Source organism: Mauremys reevesii, linkage group 4 (assembly GCF_016161935.1).
Source record: "Mauremys reevesii isolate NIE-2019 linkage group 4, ASM1616193v1, whole genome shotgun sequence".
Taxonomy (NCBI): Eukaryota; Metazoa; Chordata; order Testudines; family Geoemydidae; genus Mauremys; species Mauremys reevesii.
This window is the reverse complement of record NC_052626.1, coordinates 37506544-37521922: the sequence shown is the minus strand read 5'-3', so window position 1 is coordinate 37521922 and position 15379 is coordinate 37506544. Positions and strand designations below refer to the sequence as shown.

Here is a 15379-nt window from a genome sequence, read left to right as displayed (position 1 = left end):
CAAATCAAATAGCTTGTCCATATTCCATTTAATGTTAAAGTAATTACCTGAATTTGTAAGTATCTGCTGAACAGGAGTAACACCAGCAGGCAAAGCCAAGGTAGCTGCAGTGGCAGCCGCACTCTGAAAAATAAGAAATCTGTTTTTAGCAGCCAGCATTACTACCAATGCTTTGCATCACAGCACAGTAGCTGAGGATTAAAGAATAAGCATCTGTTGTGGTGAAGTAGGACAAATGTACACAATCACCATAGCTTCTATGGATAAATAATATTTACTCATAAGCAAGTTTCCGTGATGTTAAAAGGAAGATGACTAATAGCATAAAATGCATATATTAGCTATCATAGAAGTGAAATCTCTCTGATTCCTATTTGCCTGCTTTGATGGTCTCCCTTCATTCTATGTTCATCACAAGTCAGCTCGATTCTGCTTTATTTCCAAATTTGCCAGAAAATCTCTGGGAATAAATTTTGTTCATCTGTGCTCCCTCTGCTGGCCATCTGTTGAGTAGCAGAGCTCTACATCCAGCTCTCCAAGTTAAAGTTAACCAGCCTCTCTGAATATGTTATCTGATTAATAGAATAGAAAAAAACTCAAGACTTAAAGTTAGTTGTTCAAATCCTGGAATAATACCAATATCCAAGGTAAAAGAAAGTAAGTTCCTATGAGTTTCCTAAAGAACATCTGAGACAATATATAATCATCTGATAACTGACACCATTCTCAATGAATATAGTGCAATTATTTCTGTTTTCTAGACAAGATCATTTTGTAGAATACAATAAATAGGTCATGTGTGATCTTTTCCTGGATCACCTATGGTAAGTTTAAGCTAAAATCAGTGGCACCAGAACTTGGGGGGGGGGGGGGGCCGGGGAGGGAGGCAAAAGGGCCCTCAGACTTTTCACTGGGGCCGACCACGCCCCCTTCCCCTCTTCTCCCCCCCAAGGCCCTACCTCACAACCAGGCCAGGGATCCCGAGCAGCTGTGGGGAGCCATGGCAGATGCTCCACGTGCTCGGAGTGCGGGGGGACTGAAAGCAGCCCCAAGCCTGTGTCCACATTCCCTGCCCAGCCAAGGACAGGTGCAGGATCCACGACTCTGCGCCAGTAAGAGCTGTGTGGGCAACTGCGAGGAGCTGTGGCGTGGACCCAGGGCAGGTGGAGGGTCTGCCACAGCTCCCCACAGCTGCCTGCCCAGCTCTTATCATGGCCAGGTCATGGCTCCGAGGGCCTCCTCCCACCAGCCAAAGCTGGGTTTGGAAGAGCTGTGCGGGCAGCTGTGTAGAGCCTGGTCCCTCCACGTGCCCCGGGTGGGGAACCTGGGGGATGGAGACATGGGCAGGGGGCTGTCTTCCCCCCACCCCCTGGATGGGGGAGAGGGCTCACTGGCCCTGCCCTGGCTTGGCGGGAGAGGGCAGGAATCAGGTTCCCAACCCCCCACTTTTGGGAGGGCTCTGGCACCCATGGATAAAGTATTGTGAAGTAGAATGTACAGCATCACTGAACTTTGAGACCTCGTTTCTTTTTTTTCCAATAAACTAAACGAGTTTGGATATTTGCTCAGGTAAGAAACATTCCACAAAAATAAAAACAACAGAGAAGTATTGGGATAAAGTTTAAGTAGTACAATCTTTTCTTGATGCCAAGAGAATTCTTGGAATGGATTGCAATGAAATGCATCCTAGCACTGAAATGTAAGTTCTGCAAGTGACTCTGGATTTGAAGTTATTTTTATTGCATCTAAAAGACAACCTGATTTGTAGAAAACTATGGACAAATTTGTTGTTATTCTTTAAGACTATCTAAAACCAGAATTATTCCTCAACACAACAGGCCATGGCGGCTAGAGAGAGGCTTTATTTTGGGAGGCTGAATGACTACATTGGCGCAGTTAGCTAGCCTTGGGATACAGCCAAGAAGCAGGTCAATGGATAAAGGCATCAGCCCTGAGGAAGCTGAACTCAGATGACTGTCTGCATAAAGAATTAAGACCTGAGAGCCTGCATCAATACCTTGCGTTCACTATTTTTAACAACTTAAACAAGCAACACAGGTGTTTGTTATACAAGATTTGATTTTACTGTCAAGCCACACAGTAATATAAAAACTAAACAGAACACACAGTTGTCATAACAAATTCATAACAGACACCTCTTGACCATTTAAACGAAAAGAATCAAATAGACATTAAAAACATTTGGGGATTATTTCAAAGTTTAAACTAAGTGACCAAAGTGTATTCTGGGCCAAATGTGAAGATGTTTTGTGAAAGTCAGAGAATGGATGAATAGCTTAACGTATGCAAATTAACACATGGGTCCACTTGGGTTTGAACTGTAAATCGACCTCAAATGAGTGATTTTAGTCCATATGATCCCAGTATCTCATCTTAGTACAAAAAATAAACATTAAATAATGACATCAGAACTAATTTCACCCATGCAGACTGTCAAAAACAGTTCCAACTAGCAGTCAAGTGTCACTCCAAATCAAACTTTGGGCAGTTTAACAATTCTACCAAGCCCTACTATAGGTTTAAGTTTAAGCAGAATGTTAATAGTAATACTTGAAATGCTGGAGGATACTATTGTATTTTTCATGTTGATGAAAAATTAAAAGTGCAAAATAGATTTAAATTTTACTATTGGGTAAAATGCACATTTCCTGTTTTATGCAGTGTAGTTATAGCCGTGCTGGTCCCAGGATAGTAAAGACACAAGAAGTTGGTCCAATAAAAGATATTACCTCACCAACCTTGTGTCTATGTTTTGGTTTGTAAGGAATCAGATCTCCCTTTACTGGCAGACTAATGTAATCGTTAATCAGAACCTCCCAGAGGGTGACACTGAGTAGAAGCAGGCTAGTGCTTTTCTGCTGTCCCTTTGCCCCACATCTTCTTACATACAGGGGAAAGGACACTGCTAAATCACGTTCTAAATTTTTCTTGCCTTTAAAATAAACAAGCTGGGTCTGCTTGATCCATTCTCAGTACAGATTTAAGAGTTTCTTTAGTCAAACATTTCTTTTACAAAGCCCTAACTGGACAGATTCCTTAAAGTAATTTTTTGTTTTGTTTTTTTAAAAAAGCTTCAGGTGGCACACTAAGAAGAGCACATGTTTAAATAGCTACACATACTATACTGTCAAAAAAAAAAGGTATTGGGCTCAACTGAATGAGAACTAGAGAAGAAACTCAGCAGGGTAAACAGGCAAAATCCAGTTTCTGCTGCTATTCAGTGGAATTTACAAGGAAAGTGAGGCAGAAGTCAGTTTTAGTTTTTATTCAGCCTTTGGTTGTATCATGCTGTTTAGTCAGTGCATTTAGGATTTTGAAGAGATGATCAGCAAACTATCTGACAGACAATGAACAAATGAATTGCTGCTGCCTTAACTGTGCAACTTTATTTATTGTGCTTTTAAATTTACATCAAACTCTGGATGGATATTCTTTAGTATGGAGTTCTAAATCTAAATGAATAACTAAATTTAACTTGCACAGATTGTGTTTTGGTTGTCTTGGGCTGCAAGAGAATAGGTTTTTCCTCTAGCCTAAACTTGATGTCAAGCAAGAGAGAGACAAAGTTAGACTACAAAGACAAAATTGTAAGGAACAGATAAATGGTAAGGATGAAAAGTTGTGAATTTACTTTTGCAATAACAAATGAGTTGAAATAAATAATGATCAGAAAGGCAGATTCAAACTCCTATACAGTCAGTATCATTATTTTTATGAGTTTATTATTTATAATATTTGAGGAATGTCATTCTTCATCTGGTAAATACAACATAAGACTTGCACCAGGGTAATAGTATTTTCCACATGTGAAGTCATTCCCTCCTGGGATTGTTGTCATACAGATTTGTATCAGTATTAGCTGATCCTCAAAAAATCTTAGTCCAGGGGTCGGCAACCTTTCAGAAGTGCTGTGCCGAGTCTTCATTTATTCACTCTAATTTAAGGTTTCGCGTGCCAGTAATACATTTTAAGAAGGTCTCTTTTTATAAGTCTATAATATATAACTAAACTATTGTTGTACGTAAAGTAAATAAAGTTTTTTAAATGTTTAAGAAGCTTCATTTAAAATTAAATTAAAATGCAGAGCCCCCCTGGACCGGTGGCCAGGACCTAGGCAGTGCGAGTGCCACTGAAAATCAGCTTGCGTGCTGGCTTTGGCACGTGTGCCATAGGTTGCCTGCCGCTGTCTTAGTCTAACCCAGCGATATTCAGACTGAGGCTCGCAAACCGCAAGTAGCTCTTTAATGTGTCTCCTGTGGCTCTTTGCAGCACATGATATTAAAACACTGTGTAATTTAATTATTAACCAATCATGATGCTTTTACTATTTTATTAACCAATTGCAGTTGATAAAATAATAATACTTGGTCAGTCATTTTGCTGTGAGAATATTTGTTTTTATATATATTATACACACACAAATTCACTCTAAATATTTCCCATCATACTGTTTAAATATGTATAGCACTATAATAAATGAAACAATGAATTCACACTACTATGGTTCTTTTGGGTAATGTCGATTGCAAGCCCTGGATAAATAGCTCATGTGTTATCAGCCTAGCAATCAGTGAGACAGGAGCCATCTTCTGCCAGTATCTCTTGGTTTGTTTTTTGGCATTTGAGATGACTCATCAGACTTTTACCTTCACTATTTAAATACATTACAGCACTGTATAAAGTTCTAATTCTGAGTCTTACCATGCCTGATGCACTCATGTGCTGTATCAACTTTGAATCTGGCACAATAACCTGCTGCTGAGGTGCTACAAACAAAAGAAACAAAACATTAATTCTATATGATGTGGACAAAGGTTACAGGAAGGAGGTAAAGGACTAGCGATTCAAATCATGTGGTTGTACCAGCTGTTCTTTACACTGAAATGTCTGCAGTCCACAGATATGCATGTTTCTACTGTAGTGATGACCTACATAAGAATCCCAGGAAGGTGACATGGCAATCCTAATTGGATCCATAGTGATTTGACCTCAGCAGCTTCCTTTAGCTTCCCTACTCTGACACTGCTGCTTAAACCAAACCTTGTTTCAGATATTTAAATAAAAGGGTATGACCCTGCAAATTTCAAGGAACATGAGGATAGGCCCACTATTCCAACATTCTCTGATGAGAATAAGTTGGCATTAATCTGTGATGACCTAGAATCTGAACATGAGTTTCAGGCAACTGAAAAACAGGCAACAACAAGGACTAAAGAGATGGTTACAAGGCAACAAGTACATCATGAAGTGTAAGTTCTCATCCAACCTTGTTTTGTCCCCAGGACTACTCTGGAAGTCAACCATATTTAGAATCACAGCATTTTGTTAAGACTATACAAAGCAGAGTCTTCTGTTAATGAACTAAAGATAGAGGGATGTGGATATAAAAAGATGCATGGATTTCAATTCTTATATTGTAAGTTCTTTTGGGGCAGGGACCATTTTTTGTTCTCCATTTGTACAGAATTTAACACAATGGGGTCCTGGTCTGTGACTGGGACTCCTAAGAATTGTCAAAATACAAATAATAAAGAGGTTTCAGCGTAGCAGCCGTGTTAGTCTGTATCCGCAAAAGTATTTGTGGCACCTTAGGCTACGTCTATACTACCCGCCCGGGTCGGCGGGTAGCGTTCGACTTCTCGGAGTTCGATATATCGCGTCTCATCTAGACGCGATATATCGAACTCCAAACGCGCTCCCGTCGACTCTGGAACTCCACCACCGCGAACGGCGGCGGAGCCACGGGCTTCGATCCCGCGGTGTCTGGACGGGTGAGTAGTTCGAACTAAGGTAGTTCGAGTTCAGCTATGCTATTTGCGTAGCTGAACTTGCGTACCTTAGTTCGACCCCCGCCCCTAGTGTAGACCAGGCCTTAGAGACTAACAAATTTATTTGAGCATAAGCTTTCGTGGGTGATGTGTTAGTCTCTAAGGTGCCACAAGTACTCCTGTTCTTTTTGCAAATAATAAATAATAATTTTAGTGTGTCATGACTATAAGATAACACATTGTCAATTATCCTCATCAACTCCTGCAGACATAGTATTAGGCTGGGTTTTTGTTTATGCAATAGGGACTCTAAAAATCAGAAAATGTTTGCTCCCGCTGTTTAATGCTAATCAAGATTGTTCAGAAAATGCTTCCTTGGAATTCTTAAGGTAAAGTCTACAATGTGATAATTGTATTTAAAAAAAGATTAATTGTATGGGTAAGTTTGACAGTGCATCTTGAACCCATACACTTACTCACTGCGTGAGCAGCTGGGCCCACAAACTAGCCATCACTTTTTTTGGCACAGATCTAATTCCAATATGAAAAACGTGTCTAACAGATTATGTGTAGCAAAATCCTATCTGCATCCTCATTCCAGTCATTTTAAAAGAGACTGGAGGCTTTGTATATTTTTTCAAATCCTGTTTCATCCTACTTAATGAAACTTGCTCTTAATTGCACACATACACTGATTTGTTATTGTAGGGCTACTAATGACTAGTGGGCTGACATTTTCATTATACAGAAAAAAAGACATTTGTTTTAGAAAAATAAATCATGTGGGACTAGACAAATAATATATAAAAGAGAAATTAATAGACCCAAAGTTTGATCTACCAACCAGGACACCTTAAATTTGAAAGACTCCAATTTTCCTGAATTTAATTTTTTCCATGAGGTCTGCTGAAACCATAGAGAGTTTCATGTAGGCACATTAGAGAATCAGTCTGACCTTGCTGGGATGCAGGAATAAGGACTTGTTGTGTCTGGGATTGCTGCTGCACGGTCTGCTGTGGTTGTGGATGATGATGATGATGGTGGTGGTGATGCTGCTGCTGCTGCTGTTGCTGCTGCTGAACCTGCAACAAAAGTTGCTGTTCTTCTGAATGAAACCCATCTACAGCTTTGGACTGCATCAGCTTGTTCTCCCACAGCTGTATTTGAGAGAAAGAAAATGTGTTATCAATAGGTGTCATTTTAAAATTGTAGGATTGGAATTATTACAAATAATGCAATTCAAATTGGTCCTTATTTATCCTGTACATTCTACTTTGTCATAAAAATCTTTGGGCATATATAGGTTGGGTATATGCCCCTCTCCTGAGGCATCACACAGCAACAGAAGAAATAAAATAGTCCAAGGAAATTATAATTCTAAATTTAACTTTCATGGACATTCCTTTCTTCTCCCACAGGTGAAAGATCATCCTTATAACCATGGTGGATTAGATTTAAATCATGATTTAAATCACTAGTCAGGAAGACTTGATTTAATCATGGATTTCTACATAAAAGTGCATTCTTGTTGGTTGTTATCACCTTAATACATATTCTTCACAACTCAGAGGTAGATGTAGGTTTCATTTTAGAAGATACACACTATACATTTTTAAAATCATTTATTTTGAAAACTTTTCAGATTCGTTTTACAGCTATATCAGAAAATGAATGATTGTTTGGTTATTTCATTTACGAAAGGTAATTGAAGCAGATATTTATGAAGTCACTGGGAGGTGAACTATCTCCATTTCAACAGGTTAATCATTAACATTTGGAGGATTTTCTTGCCATGCTGTATTAGGAGGAGAACATCACCAGACAGACATTTAAATTGTTTTATTTAACAAAAACAACATTATGTATTCTGGATTTTTTTCTTCAACAGCTGACATATAATATTTTAACAAAACAAGCATATGAATTTTTGAATTTAGTTAAACATTCAAGTTTTGTTTTAAATCAGGTTTGTTTTTGTCAAAATTGTTTTTAACTAAAATAGTTAAATGGGGTGTTTTTTTTATTAAATCGACTGTCAGCCAGGTCAACATCAGAAACTTAAAATATTGGCTTCAGCAGCTAACTCAGTCATCTTCACCTTCATTTTTCTGTTTGTTCATAATCTGAAAAGAAAAAGAAGCTTTCCTGCTGTTTCAGGTCCCAAGCAATTTCTCAATTTGGAATGAATTAGTTCAAAGGACGAAAATATTCTTTCTACTTCGGCAGAAGAAGCTACTGCTGTTAAAAGTGAGATTATCGCTTCAAGAGTCTCTGAATCCAAGTGCTTAAGTGACTTCCTTTAAAACATCATCAGCAAACATACATTTCTTGAATGGTTCCTATTCCCAAATTGGGTCTCTTTTACAACCTGCTGCCATTATAGGTTTTCCCTTCTAGTGAGAGAATGGTATGGTAGATCGCAAATCAATGAAAGCTACACTCAGAAAGACCTCAAGACTTCTGGAATATGCTGCTAAAACAGTTTCACTTTTGTTTCTACTGCCTGTCCCTCCCTTCTCACATTTCTCTCCTGACTTCTTCTCCTTGTTCAGATTTATTCCGCCCCCAACAATCTTCTATTCATTGAACTTTTTGAATTTTTTCACTTTTAGAGAGAGGTAAGGGATTAACTGTGTGTACACAAATTTGCAGAGGGACAAGAAGGTTGAGGTCTAGGGTGACCAGATGTCCCGATTTTATAGGGACAGTCCCGATTTTGGGGTCTTTTTCTTATATAGGCTCCTATTACCCCCCCCGGCCTTGTCCCGATTTTTCACACTTGCTGTCTGGTCACCCTACTGACATCTGTTATTTCTGACCACTATATATTTATTTAAAAACATTTTTGCTGTTAACGAGCGTGTTATCTCTGGATACAAAAATCCACAGTTTGAGAACTGCAAAACTAAGCATCTCTGATGGTACCTTCTAGACCGAGCACTGAGTCTCATTGGGTAGATAGAACCATTAACCTAAATAATCTATACAGAAGCCCCTGGAACCCCATAAAATTGGGTCTCTAATCCATGAACTACTGGAATTTATTTACAAAACTTTTCTTAAACATTATATGAATATATTGTCTCATACTATAGAATTAGAATTTATAATACCTATTCCATGATGAGATATCTTTGAGCTATAATGTATCTTAATTAAAACTATCTATAGATACATTTTTTCCTCAAAAAGGATTTTATCCAAAAAAAATCAGATTTTTTTTTAAACATTGATTTTTATCACCCTGCTTATAACTCCACATATCGGAAGCAGGGAGGCAGAGATAAAGTGGTAGCTCCTATCCTTCAGTTCTCACCCCCTCTACCTCCATTTTAGTTTCCTCTCACCAGAAGCATGCAGTCCTCACCACAGGTGTCAACATTTTTCTTTCTAGAATTTCTGAAGACAAAGAGTCAAGGAAGATACATTATCTTCTCCAGAAGCTCCCATTACTGCAGAGGAACCCTGGTTTTATATAGCAATTTAATTGTTTCTATCACCATGGTATCTAAGCTTTGTGTCTCAGGCCTCTTGTTCTACCATCTGCTGCTTTTCACTGTTTCCTCCAATTTTGCTGTCCTCTTCTCTGTTTTGATGTCTCAGGGCTTGTCTTGTTCAGGAAAATACTTGAGAAGGCAGCAAGAAAAGCCTCAGACAAAATATCCTTTATTCTGGTAGCAAACCCATGTCACAATTTTGGTTCTCGGGACACAGTTTGCATTCTGGTGAAGTGATGATCCCTCAGCCTCTCCTCTTCAGATGTGTACAATGCAATTTATCCCATGCAATGTCAGAAAATGGGATATTTTTGCAAACCAAAAGTCAGTAGATTTGGAAAAGAGGAGCACTCTACAATGAAACTCTTCAGCATACAAAGAGAAGAGAGAAAAGAAAAGCATCCCCTATTCAGGATGAATTAAAAAAAAGATTACTACAAATATTTGGATTTTTGTATTTAAATTAAATAGATTTATTTTTAAATAAACCTATTTAATACTAAATTTGAAGTTATGACCACTCATTAGGCTTAAACTTAGTATAATTTATTAAAATAAATTAAAAATTTCAAGCATTACATGTTTGTTGCCAAGCTTTTTTAGAAAAGTCACTTGGGGAAGTCACTGGCTAAGCAGCTGGAACCAGAGTATGTTATGTGTTAACCCAACTTTTCACAATGATAGCCTTTTCTGCAGGTGCAGAGAGAATATCTTCTTTATTTCAGTTTATTCAACTAGTTCAGTTCAGTGACTAGTTCATTCAAAGTTAAGAAACAAAATGGGAATTAAAAAAGCAGGAAAGCCTGTGTTCTTCTGCCAATCTATGAATAAAAACTCAATATGAGTGGATGAGATCAACTAGCTCTTAACTCTTGAAAGACATTGTATTAATTTGAATTTTCATCCAAATATAGCTTGACATAATTCACAAAAAATACTAAAATTAATAATCTAGTATTTTACAAATGCATCACACATTTTCTAACAAAATATGAAAAAACTAAATCTGAATAAATGTAAGATGAGCTATATATAACTGTAAATAAATGTGCATAGATACAGTGTATTCTCCCAGTTAGCAAAAAGAAGGATCAAATTTAGCTTACAGAGTATATTTAGTTGCAAATCAACATGCTTTAATGGTTATCAACCATTAAGAATCAAATTTTCTTTAAGAAAAGAACCAAAAAGATTAAATGCAAAGCAAGATTAAAAATTATTTAACTCATTCCCATTTGCTGATTTAAATCATGATTAAAATCTGCAATTTCAATAATTCAGATTTAAATCAATTCTCCTGACCCCTAACTGAACCATCATGGAAAACTTTGCCTCTTGGCTAGAGGACAATAAACATATGACCGGACTTTTTAAAAGGACTTAGATCCTTAAAATCCACACAAAACCCACAATGAAACATGATCCCTGTTGTAAACTTGATATAAGTTGATTTGCAACAAATACAGCGAAGTGCATAATGGGAGAAGGTGGAGAAAAGAGCAAATTCACTGTACATTCAAGATGTACTTCTGACAATTATACCATACATAGCGGCATCTCAAGTCATGTATCAAGGGGATGAGTGCATTGCTTAGACAATGAAAATTCACTGTTTTTTACTACATGGAATAGTAAGCATTATGTCATAGGCTGGTTAGTACATTATGGAGCTGTAAATACTCTGAGTCCAACTACAACTTACTGTTTTGAGTTCCAAAAGGACTTGTTCATCTACTCCTTCATCCAGAAAAACTTCTCGGACATCATTGATTACATCTTCAATTACGGACCTGTACAGTTTAGGCTTTAAAAAGTTATTAGTAAGAGTTGTTTGTTTCGTAAGAGACTTAATATTGTAGTATTAACGTAACTAAACAGATTTTTTTAAAAACTCCTCCGAAGGAATGCTTTGAAAAGGCCAGATACTGTAACAACCCTTGAAGCCAGTCTCACCAGAAAGGCCAAAGATGGACAGAGCAAAGAGATGAACTACTCTCTCTTGCCCTCAAAGATGTTCCCGCCAAAGGCTGAGGCACACTGGCAGGTCAATGGGAGGAAATCCACACTACCACTAAGTGCACTGGCCTCTTTTCATTTACAGAATGAGTACATCAGGCTCCAAACCAGCACCTTTATGAGTGCTGACTTCTCCTAATTTTTTAAAGATCTATTCAGGGTTTAGACACTTTTGTTTATTTGCAACATCTGCTCAGCACAGTACTGTAAACAGGTTATATTAGCTACTAGAGAGGATCCCTGTCAAGGTACCCAACACTACTACATAGTTTTGATTAATATTGGTCAGCTAGGATTTAAGTGATCAACATTCAAACACAAGAAAAAAACTCCACGTGCAAGCTGAAGGCTAGCAGACAATACATTATGTATAAAATAACTTCTACTGCATTTACTGTTCTTTAAAAACAAAGGGGCAAAGTGTTTTGAAAAACAGACTCCAATACTTTTAGTACATAAAGATCAAATACAAAGAAAAATTTTAAGATATACACTATGTTTGGTCACTTAAGATATGCAGGGGAAAAACTAGCAAAAGCTGTACTGAAGTTTTACAGCATGTTTCTTTACAACAAATGCATAATCCACCTATGAAGATCTAGTTTCAGATTATATTCAGTCTCAAGTGACATAAGTGAATCCCTCTCTGTCCATATCTCAAAACTTCCACATATAGAGATTTTTGCTTTGCGGATGTCTAGTAATGGAGACTAGAATGGTGCAAGTCAAAATTAAGTGGATATGGGAAAAGTTGCAGAGGACAATTCTTCACCTAATTTCTTAAGGTGCTGCACCAGTGTCATTCTATCAACACCTAATTCTATCTTAAATTTAAAAGATATTTTTGCTATCAATTTATCACTTTTCAATATGAAAATATATTGCTATAAACCAAGTAGCTGAAAAATGACAATCCACCATTTTGTTACTCCTATCTCTGCATAAAGGGTTTGACCTGAAATACTGGGATAAGCTTGTCTTGTATTGCCCTGGGAGATCCAGATTATAGCAAATGAGTTTAAAGCTCAGTATTCCATCTCTGATACAGGCAATATGTACCAGAGCACCTTCTAAAGTCATCTTCTCTACTTTTTTTTTTTTAGGTTAAAAAGCCTTGTGTACTTATGTTAGCCTTCAGCAAAGTATTAGTTAAATGTACGTATGCACATGAATGTTTGAAACAACCCTTGAAAACTGTAGATAACTGTACAGCATTAGTACTTTAGTTCTAAGCAGTGTACAATTTAAAATAAGAAAAAATGTCAAGCAGTGTTAATGGGATCTTGCATTTACTTTGAGACTCAGTTCATAACAGATGGAAAGCAAGACATCCCATTTAATAATAACAAAAAATTAGAGATACATTTTCTGCAATAAACTAACTGGACTCACCTTATGACAATCTGAGATGTGCTACTTGATCTATTCTGCACATTTTGACTAAGTGTATTAGAGGTGTCACTTTTTGGAAAATGACATTAGCACACTCCTGCAAACAGTTATGCACATGTATAAAAGGCGGTTACTCACCGTAGTAACTGGTGTTCTTCGAGATGTGTTGCTCCTATCCATTCCATGTAGGTGTGCGCGCCGCGCGTGCACGGTATCTCGGAACTTTTTACCCTAGCAACTCCGGCGGGCCGGCTGGGCGCCCCCTGGAGTGGCGCCGCCATGGCGCGTGTTATATACCCCAGCCGGCCCGTCCGCTCCTCAGTTCCTTCTTGCTGGCTACTCCGACAGTGGGGAAGGAGGGCGGGTCTGGAATGGATAGGAGCAACACATCTCGAAGAACACCAGTTACTACGGTGAGTAACCGCCTTTTCTTCTTCGAGTGATTGCTCCTATGCATTCCATGTAGGTGATTCCCAAGCCTTACCTAGGCGGTGGGGTCGGAGCGAGACGTGGCAGAGTGCAAGACTGCTGAGCCGAAGGCTGCATCGTCTCTTGATTGTTGCACCAACGCATAGTGCGCCGCGAAGGTGTGGATGGAGGACCAGGTGGCTGCTCTGCAGATGTCCTGGATTGGAACATGGGCCAGGAAGGCAGCCGAAGAGGCTTGTGCCCTAGTAGAGTGGGCCGTCAGTCGAGTATGTGGTACCCGAGCGAGATCATAACACGCTCGAATACAAGCCGTCACCCACGAGGAAATCCTCTGTGAGGAGACCGGTTCGCCCCTCATACGCTCCGCAATCGTGACGAAGAGCTGGGTCGAACGCCTGAAAGGCTTTGTGCGCTCAATATAAAAGGCGAGGGCCCTGCGGACATCCAGGGTGTGAAGCCGCTGCTCCCGAGGTGAGGCGTGCGGCCTCGGGTAGAACACCGGGAGGAAGATGTCCTGGTTAATATGGAAGGCCGACACGACCTTCGGGAGGAAGGCAGGATGCGGCTGGAGCTGAACTTTGTCTGCGTGGAAGACAGTATACGGGGACCCAACAGTCAAGGCACTGAGTTCGGATACCCGTCTCGCAGATGTTATAGCGACGAGGAAGGCCGTCTTCCACGAGAGGTGAAGCAGGGAGCAAGTCGACAGAGGCTCAAACGGCGGACCCATAAGCTTGGCCAGCACCAGGTTCAAGTCCCAGACCGGCGTAGGACGTCGTACGGGTGGGTACAAACGGTCCAGGCCTTTGAGGAAGCGGGAGACCATATGGGTGGAAAAGATGGAGCGTCCCTCAACCGGTGGACGAAACGCAGATATAGCTGCCAGGTGTACCCTCAAGGAGGAGACCGTGAGGCCTTGCTCCTTAAGGGACCAAAGGTAGTCCAGGATAACCGGAATAGGGACGAGAAAGGGGTTCAGGCCTTTCTGGTCGCACCAGATAGCGAAACGCTTCCATTTTGCGAGATAGGTGGATCGCGTTGAAGGCTTCCTGCTTTCAGTTAGGACTCGCTGAACCGCCTGCGAACAGTCACGCTCCGCGTGAGTCAACCAATCAGGTACCGGGCTGTAAGATGCAGGGAGCGGAGGTCCGGGTGGCGAAGCCAGCCGAAGTCTTGTGTGATAAGATCCGGCCACAATGGGAGAGGAATGGGTTCCCGGGCGGAAAGCTCGAGCAGCAGGGTGTACCAATGCTGTCTCAGCCAGGCCGGAGCGATCAGTATGAGACGAGCCTTGTCCCTCCGAAGCTTTAGGAGCACCCGATGAACGAGTGGGAACGGAGGGAAGGCGTATAGGAGGTGATCCTTCCACGAGCAAAGGAACGCGTCCGACAGGGAGCCGCGGGAGCGTCCCTGGAAGGAGCAGAACCGGTTGCACTTCCTGTTGGTCTCTGAGGCAAAGAGGTCTAGTTGGGGAAATCCCCACCTTCGGAAGATCGTATACACCACGTCTGGGCGGAGGGACCACTCGTGGGCGAGGAAGGATCTGCTAAGGTGGTCGGCTAGCGTGTTCTGAATGCCCGGAAGAAACGACGCTGTCAGGTGAATTGAGCGGGCTACGCAAAAGTCCCACAGGCGAAGCGCTTCCGTGCAAAGCAGGGAGGAGCGTGCTCCGCCCTGCTTGTTGACATAAAACATCGCCGTCGTGTTGTCCGTCAGCACGGTGACACAGCGGCCGCGGAGATGGGCCTGGAAGGCCTGGCACGCCAACCGAATCGCCCGGAGCTCCCGGACGTTGATGTGTAAGGAGAGCTCCGGAGGGGACCAGAGGCCTTGCGTGTGAACGTCGCCCAGGTGTGCCCCCCAACCCATGTCCAAGGCATCTGTGGTCAAGGTGACGGAGGGACACGGCGGGCGGAATGGTACCCCTGCACAGACGACCTGAGGGGCTAGCCACCAATTGAGAGTGTCGAGGGTGGCCCTCGGGACTGTGACGATCGAGTCCATGGGGTCGCGATGTGGTCGGTACACAGAGGCCAGCCAAGTCTGGAACGGACGAAGGTGCAACCTGGCATAAGCTGTCACAAAAGTGCACGACGCCATGTGGCCTAGGAGGCGAAGACAGGACCGCGCTGTCGTCGTGGGAAAGGATTGGAGATCCCTGATGCAAGCCACCAGAGTCTGGTACCGAGTGAGCGGAAGGCAGGCCCTGGCCAACTGCGAGTCCAGGACCGCTCCGATGAACTCCACCCTTTGAGC

At 41.0% G+C, this 15379-nt stretch overlaps 1 protein-coding gene across 7 annotated transcripts in view; it reads right to left on the bottom strand.

Moving 5' to 3' along the window:
* Window positions 1-15379, bottom strand: part of GTF2A1 (general transcription factor IIA subunit 1) — a 75431-nt gene that overhangs the window by 28774 nt on the left and 31278 nt on the right. For all 7 annotated transcript variants that reach the window (XM_039537080.1, XM_039537079.1, XM_039537081.1 and 4 more), the window contains 4 exons: window positions 10989-11090; window positions 6745-6946; window positions 4723-4787; window positions 48-123 (listed from right to left, as the gene is read on the bottom strand). In XM_039537080.1, coding sequence (XP_039393014.1) covers window positions 48-123; window positions 4723-4787; window positions 6745-6946; window positions 10989-11090 — 445 coding nt within the window. The remainder of the gene's footprint in view (window positions 1-47; window positions 124-4722; window positions 4788-6744; window positions 6947-10988; window positions 11091-15379) is intronic.